Source organism: Malaclemys terrapin, chromosome 2, assembly GCF_027887155.1.
Source record: "Malaclemys terrapin pileata isolate rMalTer1 chromosome 2, rMalTer1.hap1, whole genome shotgun sequence".
NCBI lineage: Eukaryota > Metazoa > Chordata > Testudines > Emydidae > Malaclemys > Malaclemys terrapin.
Genome location: NC_071506.1, coordinates 142,984,401 through 143,007,678, shown reverse-complemented (window position 1 = coordinate 143,007,678; position 23,278 = coordinate 142,984,401). Strand labels below are relative to the sequence as shown.

The 23,278-nt window shown below is 54.6% G+C and overlaps 1 protein-coding gene across 14 annotated transcripts in view; it reads right to left on the bottom strand.

Moving 5' to 3' along the window:
- PAX8 (paired box 8) overlaps positions 1 to 18,608 on the bottom strand; it is a 44,589-nt gene extending 25,981 nt beyond the window's left edge. For all 14 annotated transcript variants that reach the window (XM_054020497.1, XM_054020490.1, XM_054020498.1 and 11 more), the window contains exons 1-2: positions 18,506 to 18,608; positions 18,026 to 18,205 (exon numbers count right to left, since the gene is read on the bottom strand). In XM_054020497.1, coding sequence (XP_053876472.1) covers positions 18,026 to 18,050 — 25 coding nt within the window. In that variant the 5' untranslated portion in view covers positions 18,051 to 18,205; positions 18,506 to 18,608. The remainder of the gene's footprint in view (positions 1 to 18,025; positions 18,206 to 18,505) is intronic.
- Between the last annotated feature and the right edge of the window lie 4,670 nt (positions 18,609 to 23,278).

Below are 23,278 nucleotides of genomic sequence, written 5' to 3'. Positions count from 1 at the left end.
CATGGAGCCAGGGGCTAAAAATAGCCGTGTAGATGCACCCACTTGGGCTGGAACCTGGAGCCCGAGGGCCTCTACCTCACCGGGTCTCAGAGCCAGGAACCAGCCCGAGCCCAGATGTCTCCACTGCAGTTTTTAGCTGCACTGGGAGAGCCCCATGAGCCCAATCAGTTGACCTGGGCTCGGAGACTCGCTGCCGTGGGGTTGTTTTTGCTATGTAGACGTACCCTTAAAACCTCCAAGGGAGCCTCTTCCCACCTGTCCTGTATCCTTCTGCAGCCAGTTTCCCGCTTGGCGCCATGCAGGGGGAGCCGGTTGGAAGGTGTTGATTTGAACCCCCCAGCTGAGTGCTGCAGGTCCGTAAGCACACGGCTGCCCAGGCTCGCTGCCTGCGTTTTCCTCATGTTCTTTGTACTCAGCAGTGCCCCTTCAGCTACATACCGGCTCCTCGGTGCTGCCTGGCAGCTTGGGCTCACCGCAGCATTAACTGAGCTGCCGCTGTGGCTTTGGCCCTGCCTGTCCACACACAGAACCCCGTCCCTGGAGCATGGTGGTGCTTTTAACTCCCATCCCCCGCTGCCCACACAGCCTGCTCTGTTGCTGTTACCTGAGCTAGGCTAGCTCCAGAGGAGGTGGCTCTGTCATGAGGACCTAACGTCTGCGGGTCTTTGGGCTTGGGCCTCTCTTTGTTCCTGCCATCTGGTGCCAGCGATTGGCCAGCTGCTTGGAGCGGGAGGGAGGTGGAGGAGCTGGCACGTGTGATGCCCTGCGTGATAGGGAAGCCATCACAGCTTGGACCAGGCTGCCCCCAGGCCAGACTGGGCTGTAGCCAACCTCACATGCAGTTAACAGTGACACGGAGCCTAGCAAGGAAAGCGTCAGTCGCTCGTTTCCATGCCAAATACATTACATGCCCATATGGAGCGGAGTGGAACAATTCTGCAGCCCATGCTCCTTCGGCAGCATGTGTCTGTGCAGACTCAGATCTCCTCTAGGTCAGTTTTACACCAGTGAAGTCACCGGGGCTACCCTGGGTTCGCAGGAACGTGAGATAAATCAGAATCAGGCTATTCATTTGGAAAGAACTTTATGCTCTGGGTCGTCCTCGTGCACTAGGCGAAGGGTGGGGCTGTGGTTAATGCATGGGACTAACAGCCAGGATCCCTGGGTACAAATACCAGCTCTGCCGCTGACTCACTGGGCAACCTGAGGCAAGTCCCTTCCTATCCCTGGACCTCAGTTTCTCCATCTGAAACCTGCAGGGTTGTTGTGGGGTAAATTCCTTAAGAGCTTTGAGGTGCCCAGATACCGCTCTGGTTTGGAGAGGAAAATGTGAGTACCTAGTCAGGATGATAAGTCTGACGATTGCCATTTTGCAAATTGGGGAAACTGAGGCACAGAGAGGGGGCGGGACTTGTGCAACTTCATGCAGCAAATCAAGGGTAGAGCTGGGAGGAGCTCAGCACTTCCTGGTTCCCAGCTCCGTGCTCTGACCCTGGGCTGTGACTGTTTGTGTACAATGTGGCAGCATTCTCCCTGAGTGAGTGACCCCCAGACCTACATGCACATGCCAGGATCTACACACATGCACACGGATCTGCACACAGAGCAACACGCATGAACTGACTGACACACATGCACACAGCTCTACATGCATGCAGGCCTGCATGCATACACAGATCTACATGCACACAGATCTATGTGCAGGCACACAGACCTGCATGTATGCACCCGAATCTACATGCGTGCCCACCCCTACATTCACAGCAGGGAGCAACACACTCGTATCTCTGCGTCCCCCAACACAGACACCCAGCCCTACACGCACACACCCGGCCCCCCAGCCATTGTCCCTCACAGCACCTATACATTCCAATAGTTGCCAGCAGTGCTCCCTGCCTGCTCCCACCATGTGCCCACTCCCTTCTCTCCAGGACTGTCAGGCTTGCCTTGGCCACTTTAATACGTTAAAGGCAAATGGGCGTAAATATCATCTGACGCCCAGGCAGTGGACGGGAAGGCCCATATTTGGCTTGGCGTCGTTACAGGCCAATGTACGGGCAGCTATTGGGTGCAGCACAGGTAGAGAAATGTAGTAACCCTGGCCCCAGCACCAGTTGCACTTTCAACCGAGAGGGTAAGGCTAGGGCGGGCAGCTGTGATGTGGCAGCATAGAATGTGGCCCTGGGAGAGGAAGCTGCCTGCAAGGAGCCAGGTGGTGAGGAGTACAGAGTGTATGACGGGTGAGGTTGAACCACTGGGACCCTGACAGAGGGGTACAGTTCGGGCGACTGGGGACCAGGCGTGGCCATCCGGAGGAGAAGCTGTTGGAAAGGGGTGTGGAAGCAAAGGAGCGATGCACGCCAGAGAGAGGTGAGGCAAAGCCGGACTTCGCAGCCAGGGAGAGGGTGGATTCCCTCTTGGGACAATGGGTTGCGGTGCTGACAAACGTCTTGTACTGCGATGAGACAAGGTGGGTGGAGAAAGATCTTTTATTGGCCCAACTCCTGGCGGGGAGGGAGTCCAGCTTTCGAGGCACGCAGAGTAAATTTACAGTTTATTTTCCTAACCTAGCATTCGATGGCACTAGATGTTATTTATTTTCTGTTCTTGTTCCACCAAATTTCTGGGTTTTTCCTTTATACGGTTTAAAACTGGAAGTTCGCTCCATTGTCCTGGTTTACCAGAAGCTGGGAATGGGCGACAGGTAATCATTTGATGATTCCCTGTTCTGTTCATTCCTTGTGGGGCACCTGGCCCTGGTCACTGTTTGCAGACAGAACACTGGGCTAGATGGACCTTTGGTCTGGCTGCTCTTACATTCTTATGTTCCTCTCCTCCCATAGGCATCGCCGGACTGAGGCCTGAGTCGCTGCATAAGCACCAGCGTAAGGTTTGAAGATCATTGCAAGGATTTTGTCAGACTCCTGCGGGAAGCCCGGCCATGGTGCAGCATTGGTAGACAGATTTCTGTGACACATACATACACGGGGTGGGGGGGGATCCATGTGGTAGGGACACAAGAACTCAGCCCCAAGTAGCCAGTGGCTGGTTGTTCCAATGACCTCAGCACTTTGGGCATGGAGCATTGGAAAAGCTGCGGGTGCTGCTTTAGAGCTGGTCACAACTGTTCTGCCTACATTCCCCACACACACAACACACACATCTGAAAATGGCCTTTTGACCCGGGAAAAGGGTGATCTGCCCAAATAATCCCATTTGGGGCAAAAAAATTCATTGTTCATTCAGCAAACCCCAAAAGTCAACCAAAGGCCAGTGTTTTTGGGGATTGAACGAAATGGTTTAAATGCAGATGGTTTGGTTTAAACAACAACAAACGGGGGATTTGAAAAAAAAATCAAATGACCCTGCCCAAAAAAAACAGGAAAAGTCAAAGAAAAGGTTTTTCAGTGAAATTTTTCAGAGGGGGGGGGGGGGAATCACTTCCCGAGCAGCTGCCATGTTGAGCAGGGAAAATCTAAGTCTCCCTGGAACCCAAGAGCCATGCCCAGTGTGATGGGGCCGGGGGGGGAGGGGAAATCATCAATGAACAGTTATGTTTTGAGGGGGGTCCCACAGGGATAGGTTGATGGCTCTCCACATAATTTGTTTGCCGTTGATGTAGAAGACAACATAAAACGCTCACTCAGAAAGTTTGCAGATGACGCCAAGCTTGGGGGAGTGGGAGATACTGACGAGGAGGGGTCACTGATACAGAGCGAGCTGGGGTGCTGGTAAGCTGGACACAAGCAAACACTACAACTAAATGCCAGGTGGTACATCCAGGAACAAAGATTGCGGGTCATACTGACAGGCTGGGGGGCTCTATCCTGGAAGCAGGGACTCTGAAACAAATCTGGGTGTCATGGTGGAGAATCTGCTGAACACAAGCTCCCTGGGCGATGCTGAGGCCAAAAGGACTGATGTGACCCTGGGATGGGTAAACAAGGGAATCTCAAGTAGGAGCAGAGCGGTAATTTCACCTCTGGGTTTGGCACTGGTGCGACCGCTGCTGGGATCCGGTGCCCAGTTCTGGTGCCCACAATTTAAGCAGGATGTTAATAATGGGGGAGAGTTTTCAGCAGAGCCAGAAGAATGGTTAAAAGCCTGGACAACCGCCATCGACCCCAGGAGCTCCATCTATTGAGCTTCTCAAAGAGACCGTCAAGGGGGACCTGGATCCCAATCTGTCAGTATCTACAGAAATTGATACCAGAGGGGTCTTCAGTCTAAGGCCTGACACGATCCGCTGGCTGCAGGTCAAAGCTCGACACACTGAGACTAGAAATAAAGTGCAAATTGTGACCAGTGAGGGTCACTAACCATTGGAACGACTTCCCAAGGGCCTGGGCGTGTTCTTCAGCACACCCCTTTGCTAACAGCTCTGCGCCAGTTCAAAGAGGGATCAATTCGGGGATCGGGCAGTTGGACTGGCTGGTTCCATAGCTCTGTCTGGCCTAACAATCTCCGACTCGATGTACCACTCCCAGCCCCGCTCCCAGGAACATAAGGTCAGCTGGGTGGGAGTAGGGAGCTGGAGGCACCAGTAACGCTTAGAGGTGTTCAGTGAGGGACGTGAAAGGGGGTGACATACAGGGGCTGGGGAGGTCGGGGTACAGTGCTTGGGAAGGGAGGTGGGGAAGGGGGTTGGGGAGAGGAAGTGGAATTGGGAGAGCCTGGGTGGTTCTGGGAAGGTGTCCAGGGGTGGGGAGCAGGGGGTGGAATACAGGGAATGGGGGACACAGGGGTGGGGAATGGGAGCTGGAGTACCAGCGATGGAGGGGGTGGTACAGAGAAGTGCCATTAACTCTCCAGAGCAGAGTTTTTTCCATCTGGCCTGCTCCTAGTGGTCAAACCCATGAACCAGGCTCCCCAAAATGAAAAACCACAAGGGTTTTTGCAATGCCAAAGGTGGGGTCCTTTTGTCTTTGCTTTTTGGGGGGGGCCTGGGGCCTTCTGCTGGAGCAGAGACTCCCCTGGCTCCAGGAGCTGGGGCTTTACAAAACACCCCAAATAGAGGGGGGGCAAACCCCCAGAGGTTGCTGGGCTTGTGCAGGATGAGCCTGGCTGGGTCAGGGAGGGCTCCCCATGGTGTTGGGGGGGTCAGGCTGTAGGGCAGGCCCCTGGTGGGTGGGGGAGCTGGGATCTCAGCACTCGTGGGGGCACCTGGGAGGATGTGGCCTGTTTCTGGGGGTCCCGTGTGGCGTGAGAGCCAACACATGGGGGGCTCTGAGCAGGGGCCTGTTCCTCTGCGAAGCCAGACTGTTTTCCCACCCCACCAGCCCCAGGGCAGCCAGGAGTTAATTTAAAGGGGACTCAGTTTGGGATGGGTGGGGGTGGGGGTGGGCGAATGGCAAGAGGAAACCAGATTAATAGAGAAACTGGGGGGGGGGGGCATTAGAGAGACAAAGAGGAAATCAGGCCGGAGCAATAGAGAAGCAAAATCTAATATCAACGAGGGAGAAATAAATGGAGATTAGGGCGAGCAAATTAGCTGTAATGGGCTCGGCGCTAATACAAGAATAACAGGCGAGGGGAGAATGCCTCAGAGGGGCGCCAGGCTGCGGAGCTGGAGCACTCATGCGGGCAAGAACGATTATGCAGGGGAGGCGAGATGCAGAGCTGGGCGGGGAAGAGAAAGAGGGGGGCAGCTGGCAGCCAGGCAGTGGGTGTGCATGGAGAGGAGGGCACCACGCAATGGCGTAGGGCTGGGGCGCACTGCCCGGCTGGCTGGTGGCTCTGTGCAGGGCGCAGGGCTGGGGTGCACTGCCCGGCTAGCTGGTGGCTCTGTGCGGGGCGCAGGGCTGGGGCGCACTGCCCGGCTAGCTGGTGGCTCTGTGTGGGGCGCAGGGCTGGGGTTCACTGCCTGGCTGGCTGGCGGCTCTGTGCGGGGCGCAGGGCTGGGGCGCACTGCCCGGCTGGCCGCTGCACTGCACTGCACTATATTTTAGCTGAGCCCACACCTTCCAATGGTTCCCCACCCGACTCCTGGGCTGGCCCAGAGACCCCCCAGTCCCGCCACAGGCCATACGGGGTGGCCCCAAAGCAGGGGGCACTCCACAGCACTGTGGGCATAAGGCAAAAAGTCCTTTCAGAATCTGTCCCCAAACGGGGCTCTGTTAGGGCCTGATCCTGTGAGGTGCCAGCTCCCCTCACTCACTGGAAGGGGGTGCTGCACCCCACAAGGCTGGGACCAGCAACGGGGACCCTCATTGCTCCCCCTGGTGATCACACCAACAGGGCTATCTGCCCATCTGTCCAGCCATCATCATAATAGAATCATAGAAGATTAGGGTTGGAAGAGACCTCAGAAGGTCATCTAGTCCAATCGCCTGCTCAAAACTGGACTCACCCCAACTAAATCATCCCAGCCAGGGCTTTGCCAAACTGGGCCTTAAAAACCTCTAAGTATGGAGATCCCACCATCTCCCTAGGTAACCCATTCCAGTGCTTCACCACCCTCCTAGTGAAATAACTTTTCCTAATATCCAACCAAGACCTCCCCCACTGCAACTTGAGACCATTGCTCCTTGTTCTGTCATCTGCCACCACTGAGAACAGTTGAGCTCCATCCTCTTTGGAACCCCCCTTCAAGTAGTTGAAGGCTGCTATCAAATTCCCCCTCACTCTTCTCTTCTGCAGACTAAATAAACCCAGTTCCCTCAGCCTCTCCTCATAAGTCATGTGCCCCAGCCCCCTAATCATTTCCGTTGCCCTCTGCTGGACTCTCTCCAATTTGTCCACATCCTCGATCTGCTGGCAATGCTCCTACTAATGCACCCCAATGTGCCACTAGCCTTCTTGGCAACAAGGGCACACTGCTGACTCATATCCAGCTTCTCATCCACTGTAATCCCCAGGTTCTTTTCTGCAGAACTACTGCTTAGCCAGTCGGTCCCCAACCAGTAGTGGTGCAAGGGATTCTTCCATGCTAAGTGCAGAACTCTGCACTTGTCCTTGTTGAACCTCATCAGATTTCTTTTAGCCCAATCCTACAATTTGTCTAGGTCACTCTGGACCCTATCCCTACCCTCCAATGTTTCTATCTCCCCCTCAGCTTAGTGTCATCTGCGTACTTGCTGAGGGTGCAATCCATCCCATCATCCAGATCATTAATGAAGATGTTTAACAAAACCGGCCCCAGGACCAACCCTTGGGGCACTCCGCTTGCTACCGGCTGCCAACTAGACATGGAGCCATTGATCACTACCCATTGAGCCTGACAATCTAGCCAGCTTTCTATCCACCTTATAGTCCATCCATCCAGCCCATACTTCTTTATCTTGCTGGCAAGAATACTGTGGGAGACCGTATCAAAAGCTTTGCTAAAGTCAAGATATATAACGTCCACTGCTTTCCCCTCATCCACAGACCCAGTTGTCTCATCATAGAAGGCAATCAGGTTGGTCAGGCATGATTTGCCCTTGGTGAATCCATACTGACTGTTCCTGATCACTTTCCTCTCCTCTAAGTGCTTCATAATTGATTCCTTGAGGACCTGTTCCATGATTTTTCCAGGGACTGAGGTGAGGCTGAGCGGTCTGTAGTTCCCCGGATCCTCCTTCTTCCCTTTTACAGTTTGGTCTGAACATGTATCAGTCAGCCACTTATCAAGCTGTTTAATCTGAGCCCCCTTGATTTTATATTGTTCTAGATTCTTGATCAAAATGTCAGCACAAGGTCACATGTCTTAGAGGAGTATAAGTATATTACAACACCACTATTCACTTTACCATTCGACCTTGTATTTTCATTTTTAAAATATACAAAGTGAATTTGACAGGATCTGTTTTCCATAAACCCACATTGATTGGCATTAATTACATTACCTTCCTTTAATCTTTATTAAAGGAGTACCAGATTGGCCACAACACTATTTTGCTGATGTCTGGCTGACAGGCCTGTAACTCCCTAGGTTGTCCCCTTTTTAAATATTGGCACGACATTAGCTTTCTTCCAGCCTTCTGGGGAACTTCCCCAGTGCTCCATGACTTAGCAACAAAAATCAGCACCAATTGGCCAGGAGGTGCCTTGGCCAGCTCTTTTGAAACTCTTGGGTGCAAGTCCTCTGCTCCTGCTGATTTAAAGAGGTTTGACTTTAGTAGTTGCTGTTTGACATCCTCCTGAGCCAGTGTTGGAGAGGAGAGTATTTCATCATCTTATGATATGAATACTTCATCCGGCTCTTTTCCAAATACACAACAGAAATATTTATTGAAAAGTCTGCTGCAGGGACACACAGAAAGAGAACACCCCTCCCCCTGAGCCCTCCAGCTCAGACAACAGACACTGCAAAAGGCTGATTTTCAGAGGACAGGGCTCAGGGATTCCCGGACATCCTTCCAGGCCGTCAGCCATCTTGGCTGTAGAGTGCAGTCTGTCGGACGGGTCCAGCTATCTCGTCACATCAGCCTCTGAGACGCCAAGAGCTCTGTCCCAGCTTTGCTCCAACCAAACCCTCCACGGCACTTTGCTTCCACGACACTAAGTGACCCCATTCAAACGGGGAGTGGAGGTTGCTGGCGGGTGGGTTCATTCGCAGTCTATGTTGGGGGCCAGTCGGGGTCAGGGATAGCCCTGGGGGGAAGGAGGGGCAGAGGTCAAGCTACAGGGGACAATTCAGGGCTCTTGCTTTCTGCCCTGCAGGACCTGATCCAAGCCCATGGACTGCAAGTCCATCCACAGCTCAGTGGGCTGTGGATCAGGCACTGCGGAGGTGATACATGGACCTCCAGCCCTGCTTCCACTGTTGCCTCAGAGAATGCTGTTCTGGCTGACGTAATAGCATGGCTGGTGCAGCCGCTGGTAAGGTCTAGTGCTGTCCAAACGTCAGGGCGGCCAAGCCATCCGGGCCCGGAGCGGAGCTGGGTCAGAGCCAGCAGCTGCCAGAGGTAAGGATGTGCTGCTAGCCAGGAGCCAGCTGTGACAAGAGTGGCACAGAACCTCTGCGTGGCGGCGTTGGGGGCAGGCCACAGCAGGCTGGCGTGGCCAGGGGGACGTGGCCTTAGCAGGGGGCATGGACCTCCACTGAGGTTCCCACTGGGCCAGGTGCCGCCCAGACACACAGTGAGAGGCTGCTTCAAAGAGCTCGCAGTCTGAACTGACGAGGGCTGGGAGGGGAAACCGAGGCATGGGAGAGGGACTGGGGCTTGCCCAAGGTCACCCGGCAGGGCCTATCCCTGCTAGAGAGGCCTCCATACTACAGGAAGCAGCTGGGGGGTCCACTCTGGGGCGGATGGAGAGAGGCATGTGGCCCCCTTCCCAGTGGGAAGGCAAGACGTCATGCGCGATTCAAATGCCTTTAACATGAAAAGCTGAACCTTTCCTCCAGCCCCATAGCTGAACTTCCCAGACCCCGCTGCGATGCCTGGCTCCCCCCGTCTGTAGCCAGTGGCCACCCCAACCTCACGCTCAGCCCCACCACCCCAAATACTGACCCTAGCCCCGGCATCCACCAGCCCCCACCATTCCCAGCGACAACCTCCAGCACCAGCCAAGCTGCCCCACTCGCCCCAGACCCAGCTCCAGTGCCTGACAGGGAGCTCCTTCACCTTCCCCCAGCCGTACACCTGGCCCTCAGAGTGGGGCTCCCCTGGGCAGGGAGCAGAGGCCTGGGGGGCACAGCTCCAGCTGGGGGAGCAGGGAGCTTTGCCCCTAAGAATCCGATCTGGAAACTCCAGTTGGACTTGGCTGAATAAGGGGAGCAGGAGCAAGGCCAAAATTTGTATCCCACTCCCAGCTCTGTCACAGACCAGCTGGGTCAGGCCCCACCCTGTGTCTCAGTTTCCCCCACCTGTACAATGGGGCATGGGCAGGGTGGGGGGAGTTTCCATTGGGTCCCAGCAGAGCTCTGGGCTGTTTTGAACAAACCCTGTCGCCCCTACCCGAGACGGCAGCTGCCCCGCGACCCCAGGCAAAGCCCTGGCAATGCCCTGGTGCAAATCAGGCGAAGGCCCATAGAAATCAGTGCTGTCCCTAGAGGCAGAATCTGGCCTGCGACTCCACAGCCTGGAGCGATGAGCGTTGCGCTGCACAGCCCCGTTCGACGCTCGGCCGGCGCGCATCGGCCCCAGCGGGTCTCCGGGGACCATTAACGCTGATGAGCTCAGCTCTCGGGCCCAGCAGCCGTGAAGGAGCCTGGCTTTTCCCTTCCCAGAGAACATTTAACACCAGCCAAAGGGACCCAGGAACAACCCCCGAGAGCCCTGTGGTACATCGCCCAATGCCCCCTGGCCATGGGCTCCCTAGGCCGCCCCAGAGCAGTGGTTCACGACCTTTTTTCATTTGCGGACCCCTAACAAATTCTGAATGGAGGCGCAGACCCCTTTGGAAATCTCTGGTCTGCAGCTGTCGTTAGAGTCTGTTCAGTGAGTTTTCAGCCTAAGCCCTCAGGGGTCCGCAGAGCCCAGACTGAGAACCCCAGCCCTAGACATCGCCCCGGCGCACGATCCCGCTTGGCTCCATTTCACTGCGTGGATCCAGATCTGCCCCTAGCCTCGCCAAGCACCTATGTGAGGTGGTTCCTTGGTCAGTTGCTCTTGGTCCCGGGGGTTTCCATGCCACATAATTATGGCCCCATGGTGCAGCGTGATCCCGTCCCGGGACAGCACGTGGCAGCGTGTCGCTGCATGGGCCACGTGTCATCTCAGCGTCACCTTGGGCCACGTCCTAGTTTGAGGCCTAATGATGTTGCGGGTCTGTGCCAGAGCCTGCGTACACGTGGTCCCCACCACAGGGAAGCCCCAGCCCCAGGGCCGAGCCTTCTGACACTTGTGCATGGGAGGGACTCTGCTCCATCCCCTGATGCCAGTAGGATCACCCTGGGCAGGATTGGGCCCTTGCTGCAATGAGCGGAGTCTTGCTGAATCACACCAACTCCTCAGCTCCTTGCCCGATCCTTACTCGGGGGAGTAAGGGCTGCAGGGTTCACTCCTCTACTCTGCTTTCGGATGGAGATCACCTCACAGCATCCCAGGGGCACCCCCTTCTGGCAGAAGGCTGCCCCAGCCTAGCCCAGCTGCTCCCTACAGGGCGCTGGCTCCAGAGGCTGCAGATCACCCAGGGGTGGGTGTTTCAGGAGTGGCCCAGGTATCTCCATTCCCCTCTTCCCTTTGAACGTGGCGGGGAGGAGGAGGGGGGGATTTGTGTGGCGTTGTGATTAGAGGGCCAGATCTTTACTTGGTGTAAATCAGCAACTCTCCCTGACTGCACCCGGGATTTCAATGAAATAGGGGGGTGATTTTCAAAAAGCACAAGGGTGGGGTGAGATGCACAGAGCCCTTTGGTTTCCCCCAGGCCTGTGCTCCTCTCTGAAAATCTGCCCCATATTCAGCGCTATTATTACAGCCAGATAATAAGTGACAATACATTACAGCCACCCAATTGCTCCATCACTGCCTGGTGAGGTGATGCACCAGTAACGAAAAGCCCTGTCTGTCTGTTTTGTACGATACCGGCTGCACCACAAGGTGATTTACGCAGATGTATTTCTCCCTTGATTCGTTCCGATTCCTGCCTTGTCTCAGAGAAAACATGCTACAGCGACGTTCCAGAGACCAGGGCCGGATCCTCAGCTGGTGTCAGTCACTGGGCATCTGCTGGAGCCAGCGGTGCGCAAGTTTGCACCAGCTGGGCGTCTCGCCCCCTCACATTGTTCCAGCTGGCAAAAATACGTGCAGCATTTTTCAAATATATTTTCGGCTCTGAAACCTATTTATTACCATGCTGTGTGTCCATTCTCTCTCCCCAGAGGGGTGGGGAGTATAGGGACATCTATACATATGGGTGTGTTCATGTATGTTGGCTGTGTTTATGTATGTTAGACTGTGAGTATGTTGTGAGCTGGTGCATACCTGTATATTTGACTCTGTGTGTTTGTATAGACACACAGGGGGTGGGAAGGTGTTCATACAGAATTATGGGGGTCTGTGGATGCTGCAGCTGTCTGTATGTTGGCTGTGCACCTAGTGGGTTGTGGATGCTGTGTCGGTTTGTACATGTCTGTCTGGATGGATGGTGGGTGTAGGTTGGCGGTGTGTGTCTATGGTTGTGTGTCTGTCTGTTCCAGTCTATGTATGTGTCTGTACGATTGCATTCTTTGGTGTGGGGATCCGTGACTGTTGGTGTGTTGACAAGTGTATCCTGTACACTGGTGTGATGATGCATGTCAGTATCCTGGAGTGAGTGTGTGTGTGTGTGGATGTGTTGGCCTGTTGACACAGTGGTGCATGCATGGTGCGTGGGGTGGGCAGCTGGGGGCGTGCAGTGGGGAAGTGGCGGGGTGCCGGGGGGGAGTGGTGCATGGAGGTGGCTGGGTGGTGGGTGCAATGGGGGTGGCTGGGGGGGGGGCACAGTGGTGGGGGTCACAGTGGTGCATGGGGTGGCTGGTTGGCGGGGCGCAGTGGTGGGGTGGGGGTCACAGTGGTGCATGGGGTGGCTGGGTGGGGATGCAGTGGTGAGGGTGTGGGGGGCACAGGGATGCATGGGGGTGGCTGGGGGTGGGGGAGTGCAATGGTACATGGGGTTGGCTGGGTGGGGGTGCACTGGTGAGGGTGGGGGTGCAATGGGGAGTGCAGTGGGGGTGGAGATCACAGTGGTACATGGGAGTGGCTGGGGGGGTGCAGTGTTTCATGTGTGACACATGGGTTGGGGGAACACAGTGGGGGTGCTCTTACCTTCCCCGGTTGGGCCCCATGGATCCCCACTCCCCTAGGCTCAGACTGGGTTTTTAAAGCTTTTTATGCTGTTTAAAAAACAACTCTCTCATTTCTCCACACCTGACCCCCAGCTCTGGGCCGTGAATGATTAAACCCTGGGCCTGGGCTTATGCTCCCCCTGCACCTGCATACCAGCACCCATTAATAATTACAGCAAGGCGGGGGCGGGCTGCTGAGTCCTGCTCCCATGGCACCAGAACCAAACCTGTGCTCACCGCAGCCACCACTGGATCGGGCCCATGGATAAGGGGCCTGGTTCTTGTCCCTGCTCCCCAGTTCCTTCAAAGGCAGGGGGGCTCCTTGGGTTGATGTAAATTACAAGGGAGAGAAGGATCAGTCCCTGGGGCATGCACTAGGGTGACCAGAGAGCAAGTGTGAAAAATCAGGACACTTTTTTTTTTGCGAGGGGGGGGGTGTTATAGTTGCATATAGAAGACAAAGCCTCTAATATTGGGACATCTGCTAGCCTGCCCCCTCCTGGAGCTGAGCAGGGCCGGGTTACTGGGACTACTCTCGTCGAGTGCTATAATTACCCCCCCCCGCCCCCCCCCAGCCCATCAGCCTTCTCAGCTCCTGTGCTGAACTGCTCCTGCTTCCGGACAGAGCAAAACGTTCCAAAGAGCCTCAAAGCGACTTGGGACATGAAACCCACTTGGACTCCAGCCCTGAGATCACTCGCCAGACGCCCCTGCCTCACGGATCCGGGCTCCCGGCGCCCGAGCCACTTTACAAATGGCATCTACAGGTTCCAAGTTTTGCCAGCCTGGCTCTGGGGATGGGGGGAGGGGTGCCCACAGGGGCATTGGAACAATTTGTACAGTGTGGGGGCTGAGAGCCACTGAATCAAACTAAACCCTGCACCCCGAGTTCCAGCACCCCTGCCTCAGAGCTGTACCGGCAACAGCCTCAGCTGGTGATACTGGTCGCGCTTGTTTGCCTTGAGGATCTGTCCCAGCCCCAGGACAGGATTGGCTGCCATAGCCAGGTCGGTACAGCTCTGCTGGCTACACTCCTCCTGCAGACAAGGCCTGGAGTTGCTTGGGACGGGATTCACATGTGAGTCGTGCGGCGTGGTTCACATGTGTGCGATTGAGACCCGGGATGGAGATACAAGAATGAGCAGCTACCTCCTGGCTATGCCCATGTCACAGAGCTGGGTGAGCGTTCTGCAATCTATGGTTTGTGGCTACATGATCTATCTGGGTGACCTTCCTTATTCTTGCTCAGATGTAGGCCCTTGTAGGCCCTTGTGTGCGGTACACACCCACTGCTAGACTGCAGCTTGCTACACAGCTCCATATAAAATGTACACAGTTACAAACACAGGAGAACACAATGCAGCTTGCAATACACAGACACACACCCCACAGATACACAGGGGAATCCCAGCACACTTTCACCTGTCTATATAGCATAGACACTGGTAGGCCTCTAGACATAAAACGTACACAGCAGAGCTCTAATGTAGACACACTAATACACATCTACCTTGCTATCTAGGCAGGTGTGCATATGTTTGTATTTAGATAGATAGAGAAATACCCAGTGATAAGAAATCACAGCTATGCAGCACCCAGGTCATTTCTTTTATGTATTTACTTGTTTGTCTGATGTCGCTGTCCCTGGGCCCAGACATGAAGGATCCACCGCGCTCCGTCCTGTGATCACAGAATGTCTTTTTATATTTAACCCCTTCCCTCAGCAATCACACACATTCCTTTGGATACATTTGCAGCCTCTTTGCCCCATTGTCCCAGGCCATATTTAAAAAAAAATAAAATCAGAAGGACGAGTGGCAAGATGACCCTTTAAAATTAATTAACCTTCCCCCTCCTTTCCCCCCGGAATGTAACCGTAGATTTATGACAAGATAATGAAAAACCCTGGGTAAACTAAGAAAACAGAATAAATTCCTGAATGTGACTTCAAAAAAAGTGTCAGTCAAAAACAATTACTCTCCATCCATCACTGGGACAATTAAAGTGACAAAGCCTGAAAAGATACTTATCTTGAAACTAATTCAGGAGGTAGCTAAATTATCTCCTAATTAACTTTCATTGAGGACTTTTTCTTGCGGGGCTGGGAGTGGGGGCGGAAGCGGACGAGAACCGTCTAAAAATAAATAAAAATAAAAATATAAGGCTGGGTCTTAAAACCTCCCCTCCCCCCCCCCCACACACACACACAGGTCTCTGGGTAGCCGGGGATTGGGCCTCTGGGGGCCTCGGATTACACTGGTGTCTTTTCAGTCTAACACCAACCCCAAAATTCTCCGTGTCTCCCCACTGAACTAACCCTGGGTCTGGGGGAGCCCCGTGTATTGTAGTTTAGATTTCTTGTCCTTTCCTTTTTAATATTCTTGCGCCCTATTTTTGGCCCTGCATGAAACACGAACCTGCCTGGAAAATGGCCCTTCGTGCCTTTGAAAATGGCTTTTGGTGACAATGTTCATTGTTTAGTTGGGATTTTCATTTTTCCCTGTCCCAGCAGAGTCAGCCGAAAAAGAAGGACCAGCCGCTCGGGGAATTCCAGGTCCGAGCATAGTCCGACGTCTGAAGCCGGGCCGGGGGCGATCAAACTACCCCCCAAATCCACTAGCCGGGGAGTGAACGAGCTGGCGAGAGAGAAAATACACTGACCAAAACCCCGGAACCACAGACAACTTGACTTGTGTGTTTGTGCCGGAGACGCTGGGAGCAGAATCGCCTGGAATCAATTTTTCTTTTTAAAAAAAATGACACTTCCTACAATCCGGCCGCGCTTTGTAGGGTCCCGGTGTTTGCTGTCGCTTGGGTTGGAATAATGCTGGGGATGGAAACAGACCTGGAGGTGGCAGAGGACAGCGCAGCTGGGTCGTTAAGGGGCTTCGTTGTTTTAAAAACGTGTCTGGCTTTTCTCCCCGGCGCAAGCCAGGCCAGCGGACATTGCATTGCAGTGACCTGCGGAGAGATTCGTTTCTCCTTAAACAAGGAAACTGCAGAAGTAGAAACGAATCCTAGAATATCAGGGTTGGAAGGGACCTCAGGAGGTATCTAGTCCAACCCCCTGCTCAAAGCAGGACTGATCCCCAGACAGATTTTTGCCCCAGATCCCTAAATGGCCCCTGCAAAGATTGAACTCACAACTCTCGGTTTAGCAGACCAATGCTCAAACCACCGGGCTATCCCTTCCCCAATCAACTGATTGGAGTTTACCGACCGATTTCGCGTGGGAGAAATAGATTTATTTCCTCTCCGATTTTCTTTGTTACATGGTAAAGTCCCTGGATCAGTCTGATTTGTTTAAACTCAATTCGGCCCGGTGAGTCCGAATTCAGGCTCCACACTGCAGCCCCCAGTATGTACCGGTTTACACAGGGCCGGAGGGAGGGCAGGCGAAGGAAAAGGGACGCGAGATAGCGAAGAGAAATGTGGGATTTGATGTGGAGGGGGAAGAAACACGTTCGGTACATTTATTTTTAACGCAAAGAAAATAACCTGGACACCCCCCCCCCACCCCCGCCAGGGGCTGCTGGCAGAAAAAGCGGGACCCGACCCGCGATCAGCACAAAGCCGGGCTCAGGTCTGATGTGCCAAGGGGCAGCGCAGATCCGAGTCCCTTCGCTACTGAAACCACACAACTAAAACATGCCCCGATCCGGATCAACGAGGCCCCGCTCCATGGAAACACACTGCTCGGGGCCGGCAGCTCAGCCACTGACATTCTCACCAGTTACCTGGACCCGCTGGGTTTACACAAGAACCGGAGGGACACTGGGGTGTGTTACACAACAACCTGAATAAAGAGATACATCGATACCTCAGTGCCCTGCTCCGACCCCGCGTTATTACATCTCACGCGTCCTTTACGGGGCTGGACTTTATCTTCGCCCGGAATTAATGTGAACTATCGATTGTGTCTCCGGGATCAATAGACGCGAAGCGCTCTCTGTAAATCCCCGTTTGTCTCCCTGCCTGCCCCGCACACACCCCGGGTTAGTAGCTTCGGACAGACACACAAGCTTGTGGGGCAAATAGCCACTTGGATCCCCTCCCCCGCCCCGGAAAAGGTGTCAAGCCGAACCCCCCTGGCCCCGCCGCGTGTCCCCAAAGCAGCCACGTCCCACCAGCAATAATAATGTGCAGCCGACTTCCATCCCGTTCCCACAGTCACCTCCGTGGGCCAGCAGGACCCGAAGCGGAGCCAGCCGAAGCGAAGGAAAAGTTCTGCAAACTCCCCGCTTCCCCAACTCAGGTCCCCCTGTCCGCCCACCTGCCTTGTCCCCGGCCCGGTCACCAGAGCCCGGCGTGGCTTTTAGCAGCCCGCGCGGGGTTTGGTTTTGTTTGTCAAGGGCTTTTCTCCATCCGTGCCCGCCCCTGCCCAGAGCCCCCTGCTTCCCGCGGGCGGCTCGTGTTTATTCCCACACCGGGCGAGGGAGCGGTGATTTCCCGGTACACTCGGATCCCCGCTGCCCCAACCCCCCATGTATTCGCCCCGCCAACTGCCCGGTCAATATTCAACCCGGGCCGTCTCCTGCAGCTCAAGTGCTCAAGTGAAACTCACACATCGCAGGATCTACGCCCGTGTTTTCCCTGCTTTCGGGGCGCCCGGCTGGGATCATTTCTATATTTTAATGAGGAGGTTTTAATTACATAATTACCCCTGGATTAACTGCGGGGTATTTAAATCTGGGAGAGTTTTTTCTCCTTCTTTGGGGAAAAAAATCCCACAATTCTCTCCCGTTAAAATAAACTGTACTAGGCCCCGCAAAAGCAGCCTCCGTCCTGCTAACGGGGGTCGCTCGGGATGGAGGCTGGGTTCAATCCGGACCCTTGGTGAAGTGACTGGAAACTCAGCACTCAGAACGGGGCAAATTTGACTTTAAACTTTATTCCAATTTGACTTGAAACTGAAAATGCCCGTTCCTGCCTGGCCGCCCGAAGGGGAGATTTCCTTCTGTTCCGGGGTCTCGCTCCCTTTTGGGAGATTTCCCAAAGCGAGGGGCCCGCGATCAATCAGCCATAGAAGGTACCAGGGAGCGTCACCGCAAAGCAAACGTGCCCGTGGGGAGAGACCCACAGACACACCCAGTATCGGGCTGGCCCGGCTCTCGGGCAGGGGAAGAAATGGCCCATCCACAGCAGACCGGAGGTGAACTGCTGGAGGGGCTCATCTCGGGCGGAATCCCTCCCCCCTCCCTGGAGCCAGCATTTCTCACACACCCCGAGCCCCAAGTCTTCCATCGCCAAGTGGGTTCGCAGCGCAGGCTCCGATCCAGCCCAGCGCGGGGATCGGATGGAGGACGGAGGAGGCCCAGGCTGGGCAGATCTTACCTGATCGGATGGTGTTATGGGGCATGGCTGGTTAGGGGGCGGGGGAGATCGCCCCTCAGAAGGAAGGCGGGCAGCTGCTCCTGGCGGCAGATCTCTTCTTCCCAAGCAGGCGCTGGGCGCTGCAGGGGAGGGGGGGGTCACCTTTGGATCTCAAGCCCCCCACACAAATGTCTTGCAGGCCTGGAAAGGGGAGAAGGGGAAAATGAGATGCTGGAAATGGCCAGGAAACCCAGGCAGCCCCCTTCTGCAGCCAGGAGGGACCCAGGAGTCCGAGGCAACCTCAGCTGTGGGATGCTTAGGGGTGAAAATCCAATCAGTTCTGGGAGATGGGGGGTCACAGCCCAAGCCCCCTCCGCTAAGGGTCGCCCCCTTCACGTGGAAGAGCGATTTTACAACCCCCCCCCCCGAAATCTGGTCTCCCCCCGCCCCTGGGGAGCAGAGATCTGAGCACTCATGGGGGGGGGGGGGTATTGCTGTTACCTGTTCGGCTGCAGCACCCGCCTCCAGCTGCCTGTCTCCGAGTACCCGCTCGGCGGGGGGAGGGGCGGGGGCAGCACCACCAGAAATCTCCGTTTGACTTTTGATTGCTTGGGAAGTTTTTTCCAATCAGAGTCATTTCCAGCCGGTTTTATCCCACGGGGTCCCCCCGAGAGCGGCCCGGCAGAGCGGAGAGGCGCGGGATTGGCTGGCTGGGGTTTTGGAGGGGGAGGGGGGTCATGGCTGAGTGGCTTGAAGAGTTAAAAAGAAAGACACAGGAGCCGGGGTTTGTAGACTAGGGAGGACCGGGGGGAGCCCCTCACACTGTCCCCCCCTCGCCTGGGCCAGGGCTTAGGGCCACGGGTCTGGGCAGATCTGGAGCCAGCACATCCTTCCCTCAAGCCCACGGACCTGTTCCCCTTGCAGGCTCCTGACCCGGCAAAGGTTCCGAGCCCAGAATCACGTCCACGCAGCGCCAGGTGCCAGTCCCTGCAGGTGGGGCCCGAGTAGAGCCCACAGGAGGGTGCAAGCGGCTGGCAGGCCTGGCCCCAGCGAGCAAAGGCCAAGACCAGCCCTGGGTGAGCAGGTGTGTGCGGGATTGGGCCCTCCTGTCACGCCAGCAGTGTTCAGGTGCCACGCAGCGGTGGTGGGAAAGCGACAGCCTCCGGGCAACGCAGGCTGCTTTCCAAACTGCCAGCTATGCCTGACCAAGGGGTGAGGAATCAGGATCAAACCGCTCTACCTTGCATCACTTGCCCTGAGACATCTGTGAGTGTGTGTATGTGTGTGTGTGCGCACACATGCATGATGAGTGTGTGGGCGTGCACATGTATGATGAATGTGTGGAAATGCACATGTATGGATGAGTGTGAGAGCACGCACACGTGTATGGTGAGGGTAGGATGCGTGGAGGTGATGATCTAGAAAAGGGCACAGTGTCGTTATTGATAACATTTCACCATTCTTTCCACATGCTCCTTGCCCTGCCTGTGTCCCCTCTGTGTTATGTTCCTGGCACACACCCCAGAGAGCAGCTTTATAAAATAGAAATCCTCTCAATGCCACATAACTTTGTCGCTTACAATCAAGCACACACAAGAACCATAAAACAGAGAGAGACAAAACAGGCTGCTCCCGAAGGCAGCAAGACGCAACACACCCCACTTTGATCTAGCAAGCTGGCTCTCTGCAGATTGACTCTGATCTCACCTTGCCCTGCAGAGCCCCTTGCCTGCAAGAAGGACCAGGAAAACACCTGAGAATTTAAAGTGAGACATCACAACATTAATACTGTTTTCAATACAACTATAGTTGCTGGGAAGTCGACGCTCACAGAGCAGGGAAGGGACTTGCCCAAAGTCACCCACTCAGCCAGGGCCACAGCCGGGCACAGAACAGTTCCAATTCCCAGCCTGGCACTCTGCCCACCAGGACACACTGTCTCCTGTCAGAGATATGGTTCAGTTTCCCTCCTGGCTTTTGTCTTGGTGTTTATACAACATTAGCCATTCTGGGTGGGATTCTCCACTGCAGCTTGTGTGGGCCAGTTCTGCTCCCCTTGACGCCTGCCATAACATTCCCCAGGGCTCAGCAGGGCCAGGCCCGTCAGTATACATCATAGCAATGTGGGTAGCTGTGGGACTCCCCGCTGAAGACTCCGTGGTGCTAGGTGCTGTACGAACACAACACAGAGAGAGGGGTTCCTGCCTTGTGCTGCCCCTCACCCTTGGAGAGCAGCACAGATGCTAGGCCCAGCTCTGCCACTGGCCTGCTGGGTGACCTGGGGCAAGTCAGTGCCCTCTGCCTCAGTTTCCCCATCTGTAGAATGGGGATAATGACAAAGCCCTCATTTATTGTTCTGTGGAGCATGGCCCTGCATTGACTATAATAGGCTGCCCACTCAGGCCCAGGATCAGAGCCACAGACAAGCCAAAGTCCCTGCCCCAAGTGCCTTTCACTCTGTCCTGGAAACTGGTGAGAGATGGGGGGAATCAAGGCCCTGGCAGCAAAGCCTGGCACTCTGGGAATGGGGGGCAGGATGGACAGGGCACTCAGCATAGGGAGAAGTGTGGTAGAGTCCTTGGTCTTGGAGGAGAGAGGTAGAGACTGGGTAGTGAATGGGGTAGGACCAGGCCAAGGGCTCATAGGGTCTTGCAGGCATCACACCTGCCCTTTGGTGTCATTGCAGGGCACTGGTGTTACTGTCCCTTCCAAACTAAGTGGGGTGGGGAGAGAGAGCAGCATGTGCCACAGCCCCCGGTGCAGGAGGAGGGATTGCTGCATTCTGGGGGGCTTTGATAGCACCATCCCAGGACATGTCCTGGCGCACAGGTGGCTGCCTGCCATGCTGGATGCCAGAGGGCCAGCTGGAGTCCAGTACTTGCATGAGGCAGGGTCACATGCAGGGCATACCGTGGGGCACTGCAGAGCACATACCCTGTGCTGCATGACCATCCACACACTGCGAGTGTGCTGGGCCCATGGCCCGTCACAGCTGGGGTTGGGTGTCTGAGCTGTGGGTGGTGCTGGGAACCCAGGTAAGTGTTGTGCTGCGTCCCATGGCACATCATGCCAGGCCACGTACTCGGGGGCCCACCAGGATATCCCGACATCACAAAGAGGGTACTGGCTCAGTTCTGGCTCTGCCCCCAGCTCCCTGCGGGACTCTGGACAAGTCACTTAATCTACCTTGGGCTGCATTACCACCTGTACAATGGGGAAACTAGCGCTGCACTGCCACACAGGGTGCGTGAGACTAATGCCACTAATAACTGTGAGGTGCCCAGACATCACGGTGATGGGGGCTGGATAATTAGATGGATAGATATAGGCGGGTGGGTGGGGATGGAAAGGTAGATAGAGGGACTGTATACAGGGTTAGATAGACAGACTGGGAGTATGGGGATGGATAGATAGATAGATAGATAGATAGATAGATAGATAGATAGATAGATAGATAGATAGATAGATAGATAGATAGATAGATAGATGGGCTGTATTGGCCTGGATGGATAGAGGTGTGTGTATGGGGAGGGAAGGATAGATAGAGAGGTGTGTATGGGGTTGGATAGACAGAAGGAGGTTATGGGGATGGATAGAGAGATAAAGGGGGTGTTTGGGGCTGGATAGATGGATGGAGTGTCTGGGGATGGATGGATAGATAGAAGGAGTATCTGGGGATGGAGGGAGGGAGAGAGGTTGTGTCTGGAGATGGATGGATGGATACAAGGAGTGTCTGCGGATGGATGGATGGATGGATGGATGGATGGATGGATGGATGGAAGGAGTGTCTGGGGATGGATGGATGAAGGGAGGGAGGTTGTGTCTGGGGATGGATGGATGGATGGATGGATGGATGGAAGGAGTGTCTGGGGACGGATGGATGGAGGGAGGGAGGTTGTGTCTGGGGATGGATGGATGGATGGATGGATGGATGGATGGATGGATGGATGGATGGATAGAAGGAGTGTCTGGGGATGGAGGGAGGGAGGTTGTGTCTGGGGATGGAGGGAGGGAGGGAGGGAGGGAGGTTGTGTCTGGGGATGGATGGATGGATGGAAGGAGTGTCTGGGGATGGATAGAAGGAGTGTCTGGGGATGGAGGTAGGTAGGTAGGTAGGTAGGTTGTGTCTGGGGATGGCTGGAGGGAGGAGAGAAAGGACATGATAAAAGGGAGAGACATTTGCCATGCTCTCTTTCTCTCTTCCACCTACATCTACAGACACCACCCCCAAATGACTGAAGCGCTAATCAAAAGGGAGAGCCTAGCTGAAGAGCAACTAGCCAGCCTGTGGTGAGAAGCATCTAAGTTTGTAAGAGCAATGAGGAGTCCGGTTGCACTTTAAAGACTAACCGATTTATTTGAGCATAAGCTTTCATGGGTAAAAAAACCATTTCTTCAGATGCATGGAGTGAAAATTACAGATACAGGCATAGACATACTGGCACATGAAGAGGAGGGAGTTACCTCACAAGTGGAGAACCAGTGATAACAAGGCCAGTGCAGCCAGGGTGGATGTGGTCCACTCCCAATAATTGATGAGGACATGTCAATAACAAGAGAGGGAAAATTGCTTTTGTAGTGAGCCAGCCACTCCCAGTCCCTATTCAAATCCAAATTAATGGTGTTAAGTTTGCAAATGAATTGTAGCTCTGCAGTTTCTCTTTGAAGTCTGTTTTTGAAGTTTTTGTTGTTGAAGGATGGCTACTTTTAAATCTGTTATAGAATGTCCAGGGAGATTGAAGTGTTCTCCGATTGGCTTTTGTATGTTACCATTCCTGATGTCCGATTTGTGTCCATTTATTCTTTTACGTAGAGACTGTCCGGTTTGGCCAATGTACATGGCAGAGGGGCTGACACTGATGGCATATATCACATTAGTAGATGTGCAGGTGAATGAGCCCTGGATGGTGTGGCTGATGTGGTTGGGTTCTATGATGGTGTCGCTAGAGTAGATATGGGAACAAAGTAAGCAACGGAGTTTGTTACATGGATTGGTTCCTGGGTTAGTGTTTCTGTGGTGTGGTGTGTAGTTGCTGATGAGTATTTGCTTCAGGTTGGGGGACTGTCTGTAAGTGAGGACTGGCCTGCCTCCCAAGGTCCGTAAGAATGAGGGATTGTTTTCCAGGATAGGTTGTAGATCATTGATGATGTGCTGGAGAGGTTTTAGCTGAGGGTTGCATGTAATAGCCAGGGGTGTTCTGTTTTTTCCTTTGTTGGGCCTGTCCTGTAGTAGGTGACGCCTGAGTACCCATCTCACTCTGTCAATCTGTTTCC